The 22295-nt window shown below is 46.1% G+C and overlaps 1 protein-coding gene across 3 annotated transcripts in view; it reads right to left on the minus strand.

Moving 5' to 3' along the window:
• Nucleotides 1-22295, minus strand: part of PTPN3 (protein tyrosine phosphatase non-receptor type 3) — a 1027556-nt gene that overhangs the window by 244973 nt on the left and 760288 nt on the right. For all 3 annotated transcript variants that reach the window (XM_063922728.1, XM_063922729.1, XM_063922727.1), the window contains one exon: nucleotides 11709-11799. In XM_063922728.1, the coding sequence (XP_063778798.1) occupies nucleotides 11709-11799 (91 nt within the window). The remainder of the gene's footprint in view (nucleotides 1-11708; nucleotides 11800-22295) is intronic.

Here is a 22295-nt window from a genome sequence, read left to right on the forward strand (position 1 = left end):
TCCCTGGCCCACCAACCCTGGAGAGAGTGTTGCTCCAGCACCACACCTCAACCCCTCAGACTGGCGTCCGTAGTCAGGAGGACCCAGTTGGGAATCCAGAAGGGATGGCTCCTGCTCAACTGTTGGTCCTGTAGTCACCAGCTCAGCGACATACAAACCTCTGGAGTCAAGGAGATCATTTGAGACCTGATCCGATGAGGCAGGCCATCCCCCTTGGAAAGGATTAACCTCTGTAGAAGGCAGGAATGAAACCAAGCATACTCTACCATGTCGAACGCCGACACCATAAGGCCTAGTACTTGCATCGCTGAGTGTATTGACAATTTTGGGCGAGAGAGGAAGCATCGTATCCTGTCCTGACGTTTCAGGACTCTCTCTGGAGAAAGAAACAGTCTTTGGCTGTGCATGTCCAGCAGTGCCACCAGGTGCACCATGCTCCGAGCAGGGACCAGAGAGGACTTCTTCCAGTTGACGAGCCACCTGTGGACTTGTAGGAAGTTACCATTAGTTGTAGACGACTGAGAAGGACATCTTGGGAGTTCTCCAGGATCAGCAAGTCGTCCAGATACAGCAGGATCCTGATTCCCTGACGACGCAGATGATCCGTCATCACGGGCATAACCTTGGTGGAGATCCGAGGGGCCGTGGCCAATTTAAATGGCAGAGCCTGGAATTGATAATCAAGGTTGCAAATAGCAAACTGCATATTGCTGATGCGACATGGCAATAGGTATATGCAGATAGGCATCTTGGAAATCCAGGGATACTATATAATCTCAGGGTTCCATGGCCAGTACAATCGAGTGCAGCGTTTCCATATGGAACTTGGACACTCTCACAAATTGTTCAGTGATTTGAGGTTGAGTATAGGCCGGAAAGACCCATTCGGTTTCGGGACTAGAAATAGGGTCGAGTAGTATCCTCCGCCTCTCTGGGACAGGGAGACTGGCACTATCACTCCTGTATCTAGGAGGGAATGCACAACCAGGTGTAGAGCTCACGCCTTCAACAGGTCTGGAGGGACAACCATCGGTCGGAACTGGCGAGGGGGACGTCTCTTGAAAGAGACTGCGTACCAGTGAGAGACGACTTCTCGCACCCATGCATCTAAAGTGGTCTTTAACCAGACCTAGGTAAATTGCAGAAGTCGGTCTCCCACCCTAGGATCCCCCAGGTGGAGGCCCGCCCCGTTATGCAGTAGGCTTGTCTTGTTTGGAAGCAGGCTGACAGGCAGACCAGGATTGTTTTGATTTGGGCTTAGTAGTTTTGGAACACGAGCTTGTCTCTGGTATGCCTGACTTTTTGCTTTCCCTTGAGATCGAAAGGAATGAAAAGTGGTACTCTTTGCCTTCTGTGTAGAAGCATTAGTATTTGGGAGAAACGCAGTCTTAGCAGCCGCTAAGTCAGTCACAAACTTATTCAGATCCTCCCCAAACAAGAGGTCTCCCTTAAAAGGGAGTACCTCCAAGGTCTTTTTGGAGTCCAGGTCCACCTTCCATGACCTCAACCACAGAGTTCGGCAACCCAGGATGGACGAAGTTGACGTCTTGGCCGACTTTACACCTGCCTCAGAGGACGCCTCCTGAATGTAATGGAAGGCGGTGGCAATATGAGACAGATATTGTCTGGCAGTGTCAAATATATCCTGAGGCAGCTCTTCCTCTAGTGCCTGAACCTATGCTTCAATTCCTTTTGCGGCCCAGGAGGCTGCTATAGTGGGTATATGTACAGCACCTGTAAGGGAGTAAATAGACTTCAGGCATCCTTCGACACAATTATCTGTCGGTTCCTTCAGTGAGGTGACAGTGGTGACAGGCAGAGTAGATGACACCACAAGACGGGTGACACGGGAATCCACCGGTGGTGGATTTTCCCACTTGTTACACAACTCAGCGGAGAGAGGATAATGAGCTAGCATCTTTTTAGACTGGGAAAATTTCTTTCCTGGAGAAGACCAGGGTTTCTGACGTATGTCTACCAAATGGTCAGACTGTGGTAAGACTACTTTAGTTACCTTCTGACATTTAAATTTAACAGGCTTCTTAGACGCAGTAGTGGGATATACATCATCATCAAATTGTAGAATCAGCTTAATAGCCTCCACCAGGTCAGGGACATCAACTTGCGTTGTAGTTTCCTCATCAGAAGCAACTGTATCAGTGTCTGACGGATCAGTATACTCCCCATCCTCATCAGAAGTATCATCTGAGATATTAGTAGATTGTGAGGAGGCGGCCCGCTTAGAAGACCACTTGACCGCAGAGGGGCGTGTGGTAGGTTTTTGTCTAACCAAAGATTGATTCAATTGTTGTATCTGTATAGACAGAGTATCCGCCCAGGGCGGGTTAACCATAAGGACAATATGTGGCTACAATGGCACAGGAAGTCCCATAGGGGACGTAAGGCATATCACAAGTGTATTAAGAATAGGAGAACGCTGTTTAGGGTGGCTCCTGATTGGCTACAGGAGCAGCGGGCTGCCTGGGTGATGTATGGCACATATTACACAGACGATCATTCAAAGCTTCCTCCTCAGGCAAATACCTGGTGCATGCGCTGCATGATACAGGAGTGTCCACGGATTTCCCGCCCTTTGTGTTAGACATTTTAGTGAATGTAACCGCATAGCGAATGATTACGATACAGCCAGACAGAGTACATTACCCACGAATAAATAGTATGTGACAGCACACGCAGTACACAACAGCGTCTAAATCCGGTACTATGTGACTGCATACACAGTACTCAACACCAGCGAATAAATCCGGTATTAGGTGACTGAGTAAACAGTAGAATACACTTAATGGTAAATACTGTGCAGCACTATATATGAGACCCTGATGCACCTAGTCCTAGGGTACAGAATACAGCGATAGATACAGCTGGGATACACTGAAAGTGAAAATCACACAGCAGATACAGGCACACACAGTCCATGACAGTGCAGATAATTATTTTAGTCAGACAATAAAACTGCACTGGACTAGATATAACAATGTGCTGTCTGAGACCGCATGTATAAATCAGAATACTGATTCTGGTAGAGGTACAATATATTCTGGTAGAGGTACACTTGTTTTTAACTAACGCTGTCTTAAAATGACATGTAGAATACTTAAGTGTCTGTAGAATCACAGCGATGATAAATCAGGTGGATTTACAGAGGAGACCATGCCCTGCAGTCCCAGAGACCAGTCGCAGCTACTGTTAGAAGATGGCACCCAGCGTCTCAGTCAGGGAGTGAAGGAGAGTTTGAGGCAGCTCCAGGGCGGGAACACCAGTAGTAGTTGGTGCCTGGAGCTGGGGGAGGGGCTACAGGTCAAGCGCCTTATCCCCTATGCTGGTCCTTACCACCTGGTACTATGGAGCCTTATTAAAAATGGATAATGTATTATCCAACCTCTGCTCCCCTGCCCTAGTGGATATAGTGGGGTCCCTGGGAACAGAGTCAGCGGGACTATGCAACGCTGTTCGGGAGGTGATGGAGCCACAGCACAGTATGTCACACTGACGTATGAAGTGCTGCAGCCCTTGAAGTCTTCTAAATAGTTTTTCAGGGCTGCCTGTGCAGCCCCCCCTGTTAAGTGACCTGCTTATGCAGGCACCAACTCTAAAACTGAGCTCACAGTGCCTGGAGGCAGGGTTATATAGTGGAGGCCCCACCATGCTACCTGGGACAGTCTAAAGCTGTAGCCTGTTGGTGACTCTGGATCAAGATTCATCTCTACACCTCGATGTATTCCCTGTGGAACACAGTGTACCCCGCTGCAGAAAGTTAGAATTCTCTAGCTTTCTATGTAAGGGCAGATAGCTGCAATGCGCAAGGCGATGGGTTTGAGTCCTCGGTATGCCAGCATCTTGAAATGTAATAAAGGACAGTGTGACTGATTAACAAAGAGCTCTCAAGTTAAGTTCATGAATGTTGTATACTGTAGGTATTAGCGATGGAAGGGGTGTGGGAAGGAGACAGGGGCGGTCAGGAGATTCTGGGCTTCAAAAAGGGGGAAGCTACAAGTGAAAGTAATAAAAACAGATAATTGACAAGTGCTGCTAACAGCGCCCCCTACCCTGCAGCGCTATGTGCAGTGGCACATTCCGCACATACCTAGTTATGTCCCTGCATATTATTATATACTGATAACAGCACATAGGTGACTGTGAGACAAAGCAATATATTGAATACATAGATATGCATAGGTGAGAGTAACACATCTATTCTGATAACCGCACATAGGTGAGCGTGAGACACTGCAATATACAGTGAACAGAGATAGGCACAGGTAAATGTGACACAGCAGTAGGGTTCACTCTAGGCTGTTTTAGCAGGGAGCCGCGTCCTGCCGTTTTTTAAAAGGCAAAACCCGCCCTGCCCCTTTTGCGGCGCCCTGCTAGAACAGCCGCCCGCTTCCTGCCCTCCCAGCGTGTAAATATGTCGTGCGCATGCGCACATCATCCATTCACGCTATGGGAGAGAGCTGGGGGAAGACCAGCACCGATGGAGGTGCTGGGCACGCCCCCATAAGTGACGCCGCCGGCAACGGACACCTCCTACAGCAACGTCTGTGGGCCGCACCGCCCACTAAAATGACGTAGGCGTGGCCACTCCCCCTAATTTGCGTGGCCGCGCGCACATATGCCCCCGAAGTCCGGCGCCCTGTCCCATTTCAGTTATAGAGTGAACACTACAGCAGTATATACTGATGTACACACATAGGTTAGCGTGAGACATAGCAATATACAGCATACATAAAAATGCATAAGTGAGAGTTAGACAGCAATTTATACTGATAACCAGACATACAGTAGGAGACCAAACATAGGCAATATGAATGTCAACCTGCTCAACTTATACCCTTCATTTTAGGTCTACGATACCTTGTATATTGTAAATGGTATTTGTATATTGGGGGTCATTCCGATTTGATCGCTCGCCATCAGTTTTTAGCAGCCGTGCAAACGCTATACCGCTGCTCACTAGGGAGTGTATTTTAGCTTAGCAGAAGTGCGAACGCTTATGCAGCTGAGCTCTGCAAAAAAAGTTTGTGCAGTTTCAGAGTAGCTCTAAACCTACTCAGCGCTTGCGATCACTTCAGCCTATTCGTGTCCGGATTTGATGTCATACACCCGCCTGCGTTTTTTCAGACACGCCTGCGTTTTTACAAACACTCCCTGAAAACGGTTAGTTGACACCCAGAAACGCCCCCTTCCTGTCAATCTTTTTGCGGCCATCAGTGCAAAGGAAAACTTCGCTAAAACTTGAGCACAACCACAAAGAGCTTTGTACCCATACGTCGCGCGTGTGCATTGCTGTCCATACGCATGCACATGAATGCCATTTTTTCACCTAATCGCTGCGCTGCAAAAATCGGCAGCAAGCGATCATCTCGGAATGACCCCCATTGTAAATATATTTCTCCTACTGTCACAACCCGGGCCAGTTTGCCCTGCCGATGGGTCACTTACCCCTCCTGCCGCCTGCAGATTCGCTCCATCACAAAGTACCCGTGTCCGCTGTCACTTACAAGACATACAGGCTTCAGTATTTCCCGGCCTGGTAGGCCACAAGCTACATCAAAGCCTGACCTAGAGTACTGCTGTGCCAAGTCCCAATCACCTGACCGTGGTTCAGCCAATCGTTAGCCAGTATGATCTCTCTGCACCATCTAATTCTGCTCAGCCTATCCCAACTAGCCAAGGGGTATATGTTCCGGTTACTGGCTCTCAGTCTTCGCTAGTTCACTGTCTAGCTCAGCTCTAGCTGAGTGAAGTTAACTGTGCTTCCTTGCATTCCGTTTCCCTGCAGCTGCACAGTATCGTTATCCAGCTCTACACCTGCGCAGGCCTTTCCTTTGGCTGCACAGGTAATCTCCTCAAGCTCCTGACTGCTGGTGCCAGCCAGCACATGAGATTCCAGTTCGCTGGATCCACTCCGGTTATTCACAAACTACCATTCTGTTTAGTGTTCAGTTTGCATCCAGTCCAAGTCATCTCAAGAGTGCTTCCTGATCCAGTTCTACAGTGACCATCCAGTCTGAAAGCTGGTTACCACACTGCTAAGGTCAGCCACTCCACCATACTGGACTGCAGCTAAAAGTAAGGAGAGTGTTGTACATCATTACTGTATCATCCCAGTGTTAGCCTGGTTACTATTATCACACTCTTCACTCCCCTCATACATCATCCATTCACCAACCCCAAAACCCTTAGTGGTCTAGTGGTCACGATCCGGCATTTTCTTGCCGAGACCTGGGTTCGATTCCCGGCCAGGGGATGGTATTTGCCAGCTTAATTATACACATCCAAGTACTTGCACAGACATTTCCTGACTCCGAATTCACAAACAAATACCAGTCTGAAAGTATGAACTAGCCTCATGGATCCTGCTGAAGGAATTTGTCTATCACCAGACCTCCTGAATAATATTGCAGGTCGTCTGGAGGGTCTGGAGGTAACAAATCACCAGCTGGCACGATGCATACAAGAAATCTCTACCTGCCAAGATCAATTTTTGACTACTGCTACAGGACCAGGAGTTCTTACCCATCCTGTACCATATGCTGCTTCTGTGCCCAGACTTCACCTTCCCACACCTGATAAGTTTGATGGAAACCCCAAGCTATGCCGGGGTTTTTTGAACCAATGTGACGTACACTTCACTCTACAACCTGCCAACTTTCCTTCGGATATAATCAAAGTTGCATATATTGTCTCCCTGCTATCCGGTCCAGCCCTGGAGTGGGTATCACCTTTGTGGGAGAGATCTGACCCATTGCTGTTTGCCTATACTGACTTTATTGCCACTTTCCGTAAGATATTTCACGAGCACGGAAGATCTACATCAGCATCTAAAGACATCTTACGTCTGCGCCAGGGCACATTTTGTCTTGGGGTAAGAACTGTTCCAGTGTCTGTTTGAAACAAGTGGTACCTGTTCGGTCATCTGATACTACCATTGCTGAGAAATTACCAACTCAGTACCACTCATATATTGATGTTTTCAACAAACAAGGGGCTGATACTTTGCCACCTCATAGAGAATGGGATTGCCCCATAGACCTGGTCCCTGGAAAATCACCTCCCAGGGGTCATACATATCCATTATCTGTACCAGAGACAAAGTCCATGACCGAGTACATCCAAGAGAACCTGAAGAAAGGGTTCATCCATCCTTCATCATCTCCAGCTGGTGCAGATTTTTTCCGTGTAAAAAAAAAAAAGATGATGGACTCCGACCCTGTATTGACTACAGAGGGCTCAATTAGATCACTGTCAAAAACCGTTATCCTCTGCCTTTAATCACGGAGCTCTTCGACAGAGTGAAGGGGTCTACTATTTTCACAAAACTTGACTTGAGGGGGCACAATCTGATTCGCATTCACCATGGTGATGAATGGAAAACATCATTTAACACGAGAGATGTGCACTATGAATATCTGGTCATGCCCTTTGGTCTGAGTAATGCCCCAGCAGTGTTTCAACATTTTGTGAATGAGATATTTTGTGACCTTCTGTACTACTCCGTTGTTGTCTACTTAGATGACATTCTCATATTCTCCAGTGACCTTGTTTCACATCGTGACCAGGTAAAAGAGGTTATCCGAAGACTTCGTGTAAATCACTTGTACTGTAAACTTGAAAAATTTATTTTCAAGGTGCCAGATATTCCTTTTCTTGAATACATCATTTCAGGTGCCGGCCTCAAGATGGATCCTGAAAAAGTTCAAGCGGTACTCTCCTGGTCTGAGCCTAATTCCCTGAAAGCCATTCAGAGATTCCTGGGCTTTGCAAATTATTATCGAAAATTTATCAAGGGGTTCTCTACATTAGTAGCTCCTATCTCTGCTTTGACCCAAAAGGGGGCCAATCCAACAAAGTGGTCTCCGGAAGCAAAAACAGCATTTCAGTTACTGAAACAGTCCTTTATTTCAGCTCCGGTACTCAGCCAGCCGGATGTTACTCAACCCTTCATCCTTGAGGTGGACGCATCCTCAGAAGGAATAGGGGCAGTTCTTTCACAGAGACTCGAGAACAAACTGCATCCCTGTGGATTCTTTTCAAAGAAATTTCTGCCTGCTGAGAGGAACTATCCCATTGGCGAGAAAGAACTATTAACCATTAAATTAGGCTTTGAGGAATGGCGTTATCTGCTGAAGGGAGCTCGCTTTCCAATTTCGGTATTCACAGACCACAAGAATCTTCTTTTTCTCAGAACTGCCCAGTGTCTCACACCCAGGCAAGCCCGGTGGTCACTGTTTTTCTCTCTGTTTGATTTTAAAAATTTATACCGTCCAGGATCCCGTAACTGTAAGGCTGATGCTTTATCCCGCTCTATGGTTCCAGAAGGCGAATCATATGGAGATGAACAGTATCCGCTGCTAAATCCTACTGTATTTGCTTCTACTGATGTGGTCACACCTCCTCCTGGTAAAACATATGTCACTCCTGACCTTCGCAGGCGACTATTACTATAGGCCCATGCCTCCAAGTTCTCCGGCCATGCGTGAGTTAGAAAGACTTTGGAATTTGTTAAAAGATCCTATTGGTGGCCTTCCTTACGTTCTGATGTCCAGGAATTTGTGTCATCTTGTCCTCAGTGCGCTCAGCATAAGGTCTCTCGTTAATCTCCAGTTGGTCCCTTTCAACCATTATCCATACCACTACAACCTTGGACCCATATTTCAATGGATTTCATTACTGATCTCCCATCCTCCAAGGGATTACCACTATCTGGGTTGTAGTTGACCGTTTTTCAAAAATGGCACACTTTGTACCTCTGACTGGACTGCCATCAGCTCCACGCCTCTCTCAGCTTTTCATCTCTGAAATATTTCGCCTTCATGGATTGCCCACAGAGATTGTGTCTGACAGAGGATCCCAATTTGTCGCCCGCTTCTGGCGAGCTCTCTGCTCATCTTTACAGATTAAGTTAAAGTTCTCTACGGCATATCACCCACAATCTAATTGGCAGACTGAGAGGGTCAATCAGGATTTAGAGACTTTCCTCCGTATGTATATATCATCCTCACAGGATGACTGGACAGATTTCCTGCCATGGGCTGAATTCACTCATAACAACTCCTATCATACTTCCTCTGAGACCACTCCTTTCAACACTGTGTATGGGCGGCATCCTCGTGTTCCTGAGTTCCAGTCTCTCCCAGTATTTGATGTAAGAGCTGCCAAAGCAACTCTCCAATATTTTGCAAACATCTGGAAGGAGGTTCATGCCACACTTAAAGAATCTTCGGTACGTTACAAGATTTTTGCCGATAGAAGGAGGTGGGTGATCGAGTTTGGTTATCCACACGCAATATCAGGCTCCGGGTATCATCAATGAAATTTGCACCTCGCTTTATCGGTCCTTTTCCTATCATCAAGGTCATCAATCCAGTGGCTTACCGTTTACAACTTCCACAATCACTTCAAATTCCCAACTCTTTTCATGTGACACTTCTCAAACCCCTTATACTCCACAGGTTCAGTCTTCTCTTCCCAAGGCTCCTCTTGTTAAAACTCAGTGAGGGGTAGAATTTGAAGTCGAAAACATCATTGACTCTCGTCGTTATGTGAAACGCCAATATCTGATCCATTGGAAGGGATATGGTACTGATGAGAGGTCCTGGGTACATTCTGAAGATGTTAATGCTCCTCATCTCATCTCCAACTTTCATACAAAGTATTCACGAAAACCAAGGAGATGTCCAGAGGTCACTCCTTAAGGGGGGGTTACTGTCACAACCCGGTCCAGTTTGCCCTGCCGATAGGTCAGATACCCCTCCTGCCGCCTGCAGATTCGCTCCATCACAAAGTACCCGTGTCCGCTGTCACTTACAAAACATACAGGCTTCAGTATTTCCCGGCCTGGTAGGCCACAAGCTACATCAAAGCCTGACCTGGAGTACTGCTGTGCCAAGTCCCAATCACCTGACCGTGGTTCAGCCAATCGTTAGCCAGTATGATCTCTCTGCACCATCTAATTCTACTCAGCCTATCCCAACTAGCCAAGGGGTATATGTTCTGGTTACTGGCTCTCAGTCTTCGCTAGTTCATTGTCTAGCTCAGCTCTAGCTGAGTGAAGTTAACTATGCTTCCTTGCATTCCGTTTCCCTGCAGGTGCAGTTTCTTTCCTAAGTGCTGCACAGTATCGTTATCCAGCTCACACCTGTGCAGGCCTTTCTTTTGGCTGCACAGGTAATCTCATCAAGCTCCTGACTGCTGGTGCCAGCCAACACCTGAGATTCCAGTTCCCTGGATCCACTCCGGTTATTCACAAACTACCATCCTGTTCAGTGTTCAGTTTGCATCCAGTCCAAGTCATCTCAAGAGTGCTTCCTGAGCCATTTCTACAGTGACCATCCAGTCTGAAAGCTGGTTACCACACGGCTAAGGTCAGCCACTCCACCATACTGGACTGCAGCTAAAAGTAAGGAGAATGTTGTGCATCATTACTGTATCATCCCAATGTTAGCCTGGTTACTACTACCACACTCTTCACTCCCCTCATACATCATTCATTCACCAACCCCAAAACCCTTGGTGGTCTAGTGGTCACGATCCGGCATTTTCTTGCCGAGACCCAGGTTCGATTCCTGGCCAGGGGATGGTATGTGCCAGCTTAGTTATACACCTCCAAGTACTTGCACAGACATTTCCTGACTCCAGATTCACAAACAAATACCAGTCTGACACCTACAACATACAGATACCTAATTCTTGAGATCGCTGTACGTATATGTCCTTCTCAATAGTGATCTTAGCCTACCCAGCACTCAATAGAACAAACAAAACAATTTACCAGCTATTCTCATATGTGCACATACAACCACTAGAAGGAAAGCTCTGTGTGTGCAACTGCAGTGGGAACCACATGGTAGTAAATTCATAGGTAGGATCATTGTACCTACAGTATTTTCATTATTGCTGCTCATTCCCATCAATTTCCCACTTATTAATTATTTATTTATTACCAATTATTTATATAGCGCACACATATTCCACAGTGCTTTACAGAGGCTATTTGCCCTTTAACATCGGTCCCTGCCCCAGTGGAGTTTTACAATCTATAATCCCTACCACATGTACACGAGCACACATTCATACTAGGGTTAATTTGTGTTGGGATCCAATTGACCTACCAGTATATTTTTGGATTGTGGGAGGAAACCGGAGTACCCAGAGGAAACCCACGCAAGTACGGGGAGAATATACAAACTCCGCACAGTTTCACTCCGCATACTCTTCCATTCAGTATTTATTCTGCAAACTTGTCCTTATCTCCAAAATAACTTTTACATATGCTTGTTGTATACAATGCTATAGAAATCTATATAGTACTGTAGCTGGTTGATGGGATAGGAAAATACTTTGATGGTGGACAAAGGCCTCAATGATTCACTGGTTCTGATCAAAATGGTCCTATGTTTGCAAGTACTTTTTCAATCACGGTAAAAGTTTAGAACAACATAATCCAGTGGTTCCCAAATATGGTCCTCAAGGCACCAGCCCAGGTTTTAGGGATATCCCTGCTTGTGTACAGATGGTATAAACAAACTGACTGAGGTCACCTGTGCCTGAGCATGGTTATCCTTAAAACTTGGACTCCTGGGGTGCCTTGAGGACCGCGTTTGGGTACCATTGACATAGTCCAACAACATTGACAAATGACTTCTGAAATTAGAAACATGATAAACAGAGATTCATATACTTACAAGGTAAAACATCTTTATATCTGTTTTTATCCATATTTTGACCTGTCTTCGCACAAGTAATAGCAAGCCCAGGCTTTTTTCTATACAATTGCTGAAAGACAGAACAGAAGTAAATACAGGGTCTTACGTGCCTAGTTTTAAAAATTAATTCTTTCCAGACATACTGCTGCTTTAGGGGCAATACTGCCTGATAAATAATGTGGGCATGTAATATTTTTTACTATTCACTTTAATTAACCCATATGGTTAAAGGTCCATAAAATTTTTAGGTAGAGAAGGAAGTAGTGGGAGTTGATTAGGAAGAAATCAATAACCAGTAAAATTAGCGACCCCATGAGAGGCCCCTATTTTAAGTGTGCTGATCTCTCCACTGGGAGTAGTTCAAAAGTAGCAGCTCAGAAGGGATCAGTACTAAATGCCGCCAGCCGGAATCCCGGCGGTCGAAATACCGACGCCGGAATCCCGACCACACAATCCCGACAGGGGTGGCGAGCGGAACGCAGCCCCTTGCGGGCTCGCATCGCTCGGCACACTATTATATTCTCCCTCTATGGGTGTCGTGGACACCCATGGAGGGAGAATATGTCGGGATTGTGGCGGTCGGGATTCGGCATTCTGACCGCATCCCGCTCAGAACTTTACTCAGTGACATGTGGAGTTGAGACAGAACACACTTATACCTCTTTCACACCAAAAATGCAGGGTCTTACCCGGGAATATGGTCCCGGGATCATGCAGGAACATTCCCGTGTAAGACGCCTTGCATATCGCAGTCAGCAGCCCGGCATATTGCCGGGTTGCTGACGTCAGCGGTGACGCGGCAGGGGCGACGCTAGAGATCACATGATCTCCAGGAGCCGCCTGTACATAGAGAGTGAACGGGAGGTGGGGCGCATTGACCCGGCTCCCGTTCACACCGCAAAGTGAGCCGGGTTGTTCCCGGGTTCAACCCTGGTCAAGAGCTGGGTTGAAATGCCGGGGCATGGTTCCCGGGATTTTGACCCGGGACCCTTTCATACCGCACATGAACATGGGTTATGCGCGTTCATGTGCCAATAACCTGGGTTCAGAGGTGCTGCTGTGAAAGGGGTATTAGCAAAAACAAACAAAGTCTGCATTTTATTTGTACAAAAGTTTTGTTATATTCTTTTCCAAATTTACTTCCTCCCCTACTTTGTCTCTTAAGTTGTCTCTGTTCCTATCCTTATTCTCAACCCGTTTTCTTTCTTGAGTCTTTATTATTAATCTAGGTGCTAAAATTCCAATCCTTTCTCTCTTATAGTATATCTATTCCATAAAATACACAGCTCAAAAAAATAAAGGGAACACTAAAATAACACATCCTAGATCTAAATGAATGAAATATTCTTATTAAATACTTTGTTCTTTACATAGTTGAATGTGCCGACAACAAAATCACACAAAAATTATCAATGGAAATCAAATTTATTAACACATGGAGGTCTGGATTTGGAGTCACACTCAAAATGAAAGTGGAAAAACACACTACAGGCTGATCCAACTTTGATGTAATGTCCTTAAAACAAGTCAAAATGAGTCTCAGTAGTGTGTGTGGCCTCCTTGTGTCTGTATTACCTCCCTACAATGCCTGGGCATGCTCCTGATGAGGTGGCGGATGGTCTTCTGAGGGTTCTTCTCCCAGACCTGGACTAAAGCATCCGCCAACTCCGGGACAGTCTGTGGTGCAATGTGGCGTTGGTGGATGGAGCGAGACATGATGTCCAAGATGTGCTCAATTGGATTCAGGTCTGGGGAATGGGCGAGCCAGTCCATAGCATCAATGCCTTCGTCTTGCAGGAACTGCTGACACACTCCAGCCACATGAGGTCTAGCATTGTCTTGCATTAGGATGAACCCAGGGCCAACCGCACCAGCATATGGTATCACAAGGGGTCTGAGATCTCATCTAGGTACCAAATGGCAGTCAGGCTACCTCTGGCAAGCACATGGAGGGCTGTGCGGCCCCCCAAAGAAATGCCACCCCACACTATTACTGACCCACTGCCAAACCGGTCATGCTGGAGGATGTTGCAAGCAGCAGAACGTTCTCCTTGGCGTCTCCAGACTCTATCACGTTTGTCACATGTGCTCAGTGAGAACCTGCTTTCATCTGTGAAGAGCACAGGGCGCCAATGGTGAATTTGCCAATCTTGGTGTTCTCTGGCAAATGCTAAACGTCCTGCACGGTGTTGAGCTGTAAGCACAACCCCCAACTGTGGACGTCGGGGCCTCATACCACCCTCATGGAGTCTGTTTCTGATCGTTTGAGTTGACACATGCACATTTGTGGCTTGCTGGAGGTCATTTTGCAGGGCTCTGGCAGTGCTCCTCCTGTTCCTCCTTGCACAAAGACGGAGGCAGTGGTCCTGCTGCTGGGTGGTGTTGACCTCCTACGGCCTCCTCCACATCTCCTGATGTACTGGCCTGTCTCCTGGTAGCGCCTCCATGCTCTGGACACTACGTTGACAGACACAGCAAACCTTCTTTCCACAGCTCGCATTGATGTGCCATCCTGGATGAGCTGCACTACCTGAGCCACTTGTGTGGGTTGTAGACTCCGTCTCATGCTACCACTAGAGTGAAAGCACCGCCAGCTTTCAAAAGTGACCAAAACATCAGCCAGAAAGCATAGGAGCTGAGAAGTGGTCTGTGGTCACCACCTGCAGAACAACTCCTTTATTGGGGGTGTCTTGCTAATTGCCTATAATTTCCACCTGTTGTCTATTCCATTTGCACAACAGCATGTGAAATTGATTGTCAATCAGTGTTGCTTCCTAAGTGGACAGTTTGATTTCACAGAAGTGTGATTGACTTGGAGTTACATTGTGTTAAGTGTTCCCTTTATTTTTTTTGAGCAGTGTACATATTTACAGTCTAGAGATGTGCGGCGGGCACTTTTCGCGTTTTGTGTTTTGGTTCTAAATCCACTTTAGTGTTCTGGTTTTGGCTTGGTTTTGCCAAAACCACCCTTTCGTGTTTTGGTTTTGGATGATTTTTAAAAAAACAAAAACAGCTAAAATCACAGAATTTGGGGGGTAATTTTGCTCCTACAGTATTATTAACCTCAATAACAATCATTTCCACTCATTTCCAGTCTATTCTGAACACCTCACACCTCACAATATTGTGTTTAGGCCTAAAAGTTGCACCGAGGTGGCTGTATGACTAAGCTAAGCAACACAAGTGTGCGGCACAAACACCTGGCCCATCTAGGAGTGGCACTGCAGTTGCAGACAAGATGGCACTATTCAAAAACTAGTCCCCAAACAGCACATGATGCAAAGAAGAAAAAGAGGTGCAATGAGGTAGCTGGATGACTAAGCTAAGCAACACAAGTGTTCGGCACAAAAACCTGGCCCATCTAGGAGTGGCACTGCAGTGGCAGACAGGATGGCACTTAAAAAAGTAGTCCCCAACCAGCACATGATGCAAAGAAGAAAAGAGGTACAATGAGGTAGCTGGATGGCCAAGCTAAGCGACACAAGTGTGCGGCACAAACACCTGGCCCATCTAGGAGTGGCAATGCAGTTACAGACTGGATGGCACTTAAAAAAGTAGTCCATAAACAGCACATGATGCAAAGGAGAAAAAGAGGTGCAAGATGGAATTGTCCTTGGGCCCTCCCACCCACCCTTATGTTGTATAAACAGGACATGCACACTTTAACAAACCAATCATTTCAGCGACAGGGTCTGCCATACGACTGTGGCTAAAATGACTGGTTTGTGTGGCCCCCACCAAAAAAGAAGCAATCAATCTCTCCTTGCACAAACTGGCTCTACAGAGGCAAGATGTCCACCTCATCCTCATCCTCCGATTCCTCACCCCTTTCACTGTGTACATCCTCCTCCTCACAGAGTATTAATTCGTCCCCACTGGAATCCACCATCACAGGTTCCTGTGTACTTTCCGGAGGCAATTGCTGGTAAAGGTCTTCCCGGAGGAATTTATAATTCATTTTGATGAACATATTTTTTTCCACATTTAGTGGAAGTAACCTCCAGTCGCTGACAAGGTTCTTTCGGAGTACACACCTGGAGGCGGGGGGGGGGGGGGGGGGGGGGGGGGGCAACTTAGGTAAAACAAAGCCAGTTTGTGCAAGGGCCTCCAAATTGCCTCTTTTCACCTGACATGCCTACTTGGATGCTGTCACTCATATAATCCTCCACCATTCTTTCAATGGTGACAGAATCATATGCAGTGACAGTAGACATGTCAGTAATCGTTAGCAGGTCCTTCAGTCCGGACCAGATGTCAGCTTTCGCTCCTGATCTTATCCTTTTCCTTGCAGCCCCAGTGGCGGGAGAAAATGAAGGCAAGCAAGCAGGTCTTTGCACTTCTGCACACTTGTGTCTGCTGGAAAGAGAGATACAATGTAGGCTTTACACCTAGGATCGAGCATGGTGGCCAAAATGTAGTGCTCTGATTTCAACAGATTGACCACCCTTGAATCCTGGCAAAGTGAATGAAGGTCTCCATCCACAAGTCTCATATACTTTGCGGAATCGCTCGGTCTTAGCTCCTTCTTCAATTTTTCCAGCTGCTTCTGTAAAAGCCTGATGAGGGGAATGACCTGACTCAAGCTGGCAGTGTCTGAACTGACTTCACGTGTGGCAAGCTCGAATGGTTGTATGTGCAAAACATGGGACATGCTGGAATTTGCCCAGATGTAATGCACGCACAATATTGGTGGCGTTGTGCGATATCACAAATCCCCAGGAGAGTCCAATTGAGGTAAGCCATTCTACGATGATGCTCCTCAGTTTCCGTAAGAGGTTGTCAGCTGTGTCAAATAGAATTTCCAGCGCTAAACGGTCATAAATGAGATGAGCAAATCAATATACAATCGTATTTAATTCATATAAAAATTCACTAAAACATCCATGGAATTGAACAAATAAATAGAAAAAAATAAAAATACACATATATAATAAAATGTATATTAATAGAATACCCTAGAAAAGGGTGTATGGCATAACTCCCAGACAACTTCAGCTGAAATAATGGAGAAGATATTAGGACCTGTTCCTATGTAGAAAGTCCCCTTCTGTATCCAATTGTACCAATAGGCTAGTCTTTTGTTGCAATAGTTACCACAGATGATCAAGGATTATTAAGCGGCTCCGCATTCCGCAGTATTGCAGTTCCTTGGTACAGTGGAAATATTAATAAGTTCCTCAGTTGAGATGGTTTACCTCCAGCAAAGGTCCATGAGGTTCAGTATGGGGGCTTGGTTCAGGTCCTCTATCTCCAAGTGTTTGTAGGTCCAGGGAGTATTGCAGGAGAGCAGCTCACACCAACGCGTTTCGTTGTGGTCACACAACTTTTTCAAGGTGCTAACTGGGCTGTAAATAGGGGTTTATATACCCAAACAATATGGCTGCTCATTTGCATACAAGATTGAAATTAATCAGCTCATCTCATAATATGACCAATTTATGACAGACATATATATCCAGAATGAACCACATGCTAATGCATTTGAAAAATACTTAAACTAATTCAATATTATGTTTTTTCTCACATATCTGGTGGTCACATGACCGCTTGAGGCATACCTCACCTAAAATGTTATACATAAAACAGGGAGTAATATCCCATTGATCTAATCCTATAAATTTATACTAGAGTATAATCCCATGCCACATTTTCATAATGACCCCATGAGGGTCCGAAAACTCTCACCTGAGATTGTTTATCTATTGATCTAGATAGGGTGAGGATGGCGCGATCGGATCCCATCCCATCCCGTCATCCATGGCCGCCCGGCCGCGTGCAGTGACGCGGTCGGGCCTCCAACGCCGCGTCATTCTCGCGCGCCCATGCGCGCGTATCCTGACGTGAGAGGCATCGTTCTGGTTGTCGGGGCAACGCGTCGTCACAGGCGCTTCCCCGTCTCAGCCAGACGGCACCCATACCATCCATCATGTTGTGTCCTGCATAATGGTGTCCCCGCAAGCTTGCCAGCCAGTATGCCAACCACAAGAGGGATACATATAGTTTAATATAATAATATCGATATAGTTCACTCAAATCCCATTATTTTAGTTTATAAACTTATATCAAAAACAGACATGGTATATATGAATAAATATTTAAACTAAACAAGATATGTATGTTTAGATACAGATAGAATAGAATACATTAATTAAGATAGATAATGATTATTAACACCAAGTATCTAATAGATTCTCATTATCTCTAAACAGAGTGTGATCATAATATGTAGTCAGCTGTGTGCCTCTTAAGGAAAGCGGTGATACATAGCGTAGCCTGCCTAGGAATGAGTTGGCGTTTGCGAGATGCTGCTACTGGTGCCGCTGCTGTTGTTGCTGCGGGAGGCCATACATCTACCCAGTGGGCTGTTACAGTCATATAGTCCTTAGTCTGCCCTGTTACACTTGTCCACATGTCCGTGGTTAAGTGGACACTGGATACAACTGCATTTTGTAGGACACTGGTGATTCTTTTTCTGACGTCTGTGTGCATTATCGGTATCAGCTGCCTAGATAAGTGGACCCTAGATGGGATTTGATACCGGGTACACAGTACCTCAAACAATTCTCTAAGTCCCACAAAACTAATGGCGGATACCGGACGCACGTCTAACACCATCATAGCTGGCAAGTCCTCAGTTATCCGCTCTGCAAAAGGATGACTGCTGTCATATTCAACTTCCTCACAAAGGACTGTTGGACAGTCAGTTGCTTACTGGAAGTAGTACAAGTGGTCTTCCGACTTCCCCTCTGGGATGACAATCCACTCCCATCAGCAACAACAGCAGCGTCAGCAACAGCAGGCGTACCACTCCAGGATCCTACGGAGGAATCCCGGTTAGGAGAGGACTCCTCAGTCTTGAGAGTGACAGGGCCTGCAGGACTACGGACGTTCCTGACTGAGGAGGAAGTTGACGTTGAGGGAGTTGGTGGTGTGGCTTGCAGGAGCTTGGGTACACGAGGAAGAAGGGATTTAGGTGTCAGTGGACTGCTTACGCTCTTACCCAAAGTTTCTGAACTTGACAGTGACTTCTGATGAATGTGCAGCAGTTGACATATAAGGGAGGATGTTCCTAGGTGGTTAACATCCTTACCCCTACTTATTACAGATTGACAGAGGCAACAGATGGCTTGGCACCTGCTGTCTGGATTTGTGGAGAAATAATTCCACACCGAAGAGGTGGCTTTTTTGGTAGTTTACCCAGGCATCACAATGGGCTTCTTCGACCCACGGACAACAGGTGTCTCCCCCGGTGCCAGACTTAAACAAACCACATCATCATCAGAATCCTCATCGTCAACTTCCTCCTCAGCGCCAGCAACACCCATATCCTCATCCTGGTGTACTTCAACAGTGACATCTTCAATTTGAATATCAGGAACTGGACTGTGGGTGCTCCTTCCAGCACTTGCAGGGGGCGTGCAAATGGTGGAAGGAGCCACCTCTTCCCGTCCAGTGTTGGGAAGGTCAGGCATCGCAACTGCCAACACACTTGGACTATCCTTGAGGATTTGTGATACCATCTCAGAACGCACAGTTCTTTTCTGTGCTCTTTCCAGCTTAACTCTTAATTTTTCTAGCTGGAGGATGAGGGCTTCTATCGTCATGTAAAGCTGAACCACTAGCCATGAACATAGGCCAGGGCCTTTGCCGTTCCTTGCCTCTCCGTGTCGTAAATGGCATATTGGCAAGTTTACGTTTCTCCTCAGATGATTTTTTCTTTTTTTGGTTCTTTTTACTGAACTTTGGCTTTTTTTTGTCAGACAACGTTGATGGCATTTCATCGTCTATGTCATGGCTAGTGGAAGCAGCTTCAGCACAAGGAGGAAGTGGTTCTATTTGATCTTTCCCAATTTTCTCCTCAAAATTTTTGTTCTCCATTATTTTTTGGGAGTTATAAGAGACAATATGCGTCACAGGAATGACTGGAATTACTGATGACACAGGACACTACCAATGGTCTGATGCAGCCTAACAGGTTGTTATAAATAATTGTTATACAGCAGCAGTGGACATATAGCAGCAGCGTATACCATCACTGGAATGACTGCTGAGACAGGACACTACCACTGGTCTGATGCAGCACAACACAACACTGTAAGGGACTTGTGGTTGTTGTTGTTATTATTATACGGCAGCATTGGACATATAGCAGCAGCATATATCATCACTGGAATGACTAATGAACAGGACACTATTACTGGTCTGATGCAGCACAACACAACACTACTGTAAGGGACTTGTGGTTGTTGTTATAATTATTATACGGCAGCATTGGACATATAGCAGCAGCGTATTCCGTAACTGGAATGACTGAGACAGGACACTACCACTGGTCTGATGCAGCACAACACAACAACACTGTAAGGGACTTGTGGTTGCTGTTATTATTATGATACGGCAGCAGTGGACATATAGCAGCAGCGTATACCACTGTGATTGCCTTGTCACTGGAATGACTGATGAGACAGGACACCACACTGGTCTGATGCAGCACAACACAACACCACTTTACACAGCTACACTGGATATATGGCAACAGAGGACACCAACACTTTGACTGATGCAGCACAATACACTGACTACACTGGACTGGACAGCATAACACAGCACCACTTTATACAGCTACACTGGATATATGGCAGCAGAGGACACCAACACTGTGACTGGCTGGACTGATGCAGCACAATACACTGACTACACTGGACTGGACAGCATAACACAGCACCACTTTATACAGCTACACAGGATATATGGCAGCAGAGGACACCAACACTGTGACTACACTGGACTGAGTAGCACAACACAGCACAAGACTCGCCACCCCACTCCCCCCCCCCCCCCCTCCCCCACACACAGACACTGAACATTGAGGACACATCCTCTCAATACACTCTCCGAGACTGGAGTGAAAATGGCCGCGACGCGCGGCTCCTTATATGGAATCCAAATCCCACGAGAATCCGACAGTGGGATGATGACGTTTTGCCGCGTTTGGGTTTCCGAGTCAGGCGTGAAAACCCGAGCCGGGCTCGGAACCGCACTCGGAAGACAAAGTCTGGTAGGGTTCGGTTCTCTGAGAACCGAACCCTCTCATCTCTAATTTACACTGTTCATAACACTGTTCATTTTCTCAGCAGCGTTTAGTTACCTCTATCATCTCTTAACTCATACAAACTCAAGCTTCCCCCTACCCAGGATTGATCACACATAAAACACAAGCCTTATAAACCCTGCCCCTTAGCTCTAACGTGTTTGACAGGTAGCAAACTCATTCCTTTAGCAGACTTCCTTTGTCTAAATGCCCCGCCCCCCTTCACTAGCTCTAACGTGTTCGACAGGTAGCAAACTCATTCCTTTAGCAGACTTCCTTTGTCTAAATGCCCCCCCCCCCCATCCCCCCCAAACATCAGCAATCAATTGGGGCAATTTGGAGTTTTGCAGATGACTGTGTAAATAAATTGACAGCGTATGGAGTTCACAGAACGCAGATTCCAATCAAAAAGTGATTGGTAAATCAGGTTATCCAACATGTTGGATTTCACAGATCAATTGGGGCTGTAGATTGCTAGTGTATGGTAACAATCAGCAGATTTGCAGACCATTTCTAGTAAACTGATGAGCCTTTTAGTATTGGAATGCTGGTAGGAATAAATTCACAATACAAACTAATGTCAACTTTACATTTCTTTTTCTTTTTATTTGCTGAAAATGATCTGAAAATCACTGAACAATATCTGTAAAGTACTGTATAGCTATGTACACACTAGACAACTCGCAAATGATGCAATGTCTGTCATTAGTGACGGGACCCGACGGAGGTGCCAATATCGACAATTGCATATACACTTGCGGATGCTGATAGCAACGAACAACCATTGTGGGGGAGCGGAGCTGGCGATGTCGCCCATTATACCTGCATGCAGGATGTCACAGACGACGCACGGAAGCGTGCATTTCAGTGACATAGTGCATACACACTGGACAATATCGTAACCGATGTGTCCGAATCGAGCACATCGTACACAATATAGTCTAGTGTGTAGGCACCTTATTGGTGCAGATTGGGGAATCTGCAAAAAAATTATAATTTGTGATTCCTAATGTATGGCCTTTAGACTGATATCACACACCTTCCTCAGATAAAGGTTATCAGAAAATGTGTCCTTTACAGACTGTTTGCAAGGCCTCATCAAAGCCACACCCTGGGGCCTGACAGCTGTGACCGAATACTCTCTGCAGCTGTCCTACTAAATGTAAATCAATAGTATAAATAAAAAATCATCCATGCACCCGTCTCCCATAGAATCCTAGACTCCTCTTTGAAGCAGTTAGCCAGATGTTGTTACAAATGCTCTTGTAGACACTCCCTTACTAATATGTATAAGCCTGAATCTTCAGTGATGGTCCCTAGGACCAGAGGGATACTGGGAAGTGGGTGGACCATTGTGCAGTGAGACTGGAGTTGGTGATGGAATAAAAGAGCACAGCAGTGAACTCGCCTGTTCCTGTATCCTTATGACTGGATTTACAAACATATGAACAAAACATGGTGTCAGAAGAAGCTTA

This window comes from Pseudophryne corroboree, chromosome 5 (assembly GCF_028390025.1).
Source record: "Pseudophryne corroboree isolate aPseCor3 chromosome 5, aPseCor3.hap2, whole genome shotgun sequence".
Taxonomy (NCBI): Eukaryota; Metazoa; Chordata; class Amphibia; order Anura; family Myobatrachidae; genus Pseudophryne; species Pseudophryne corroboree.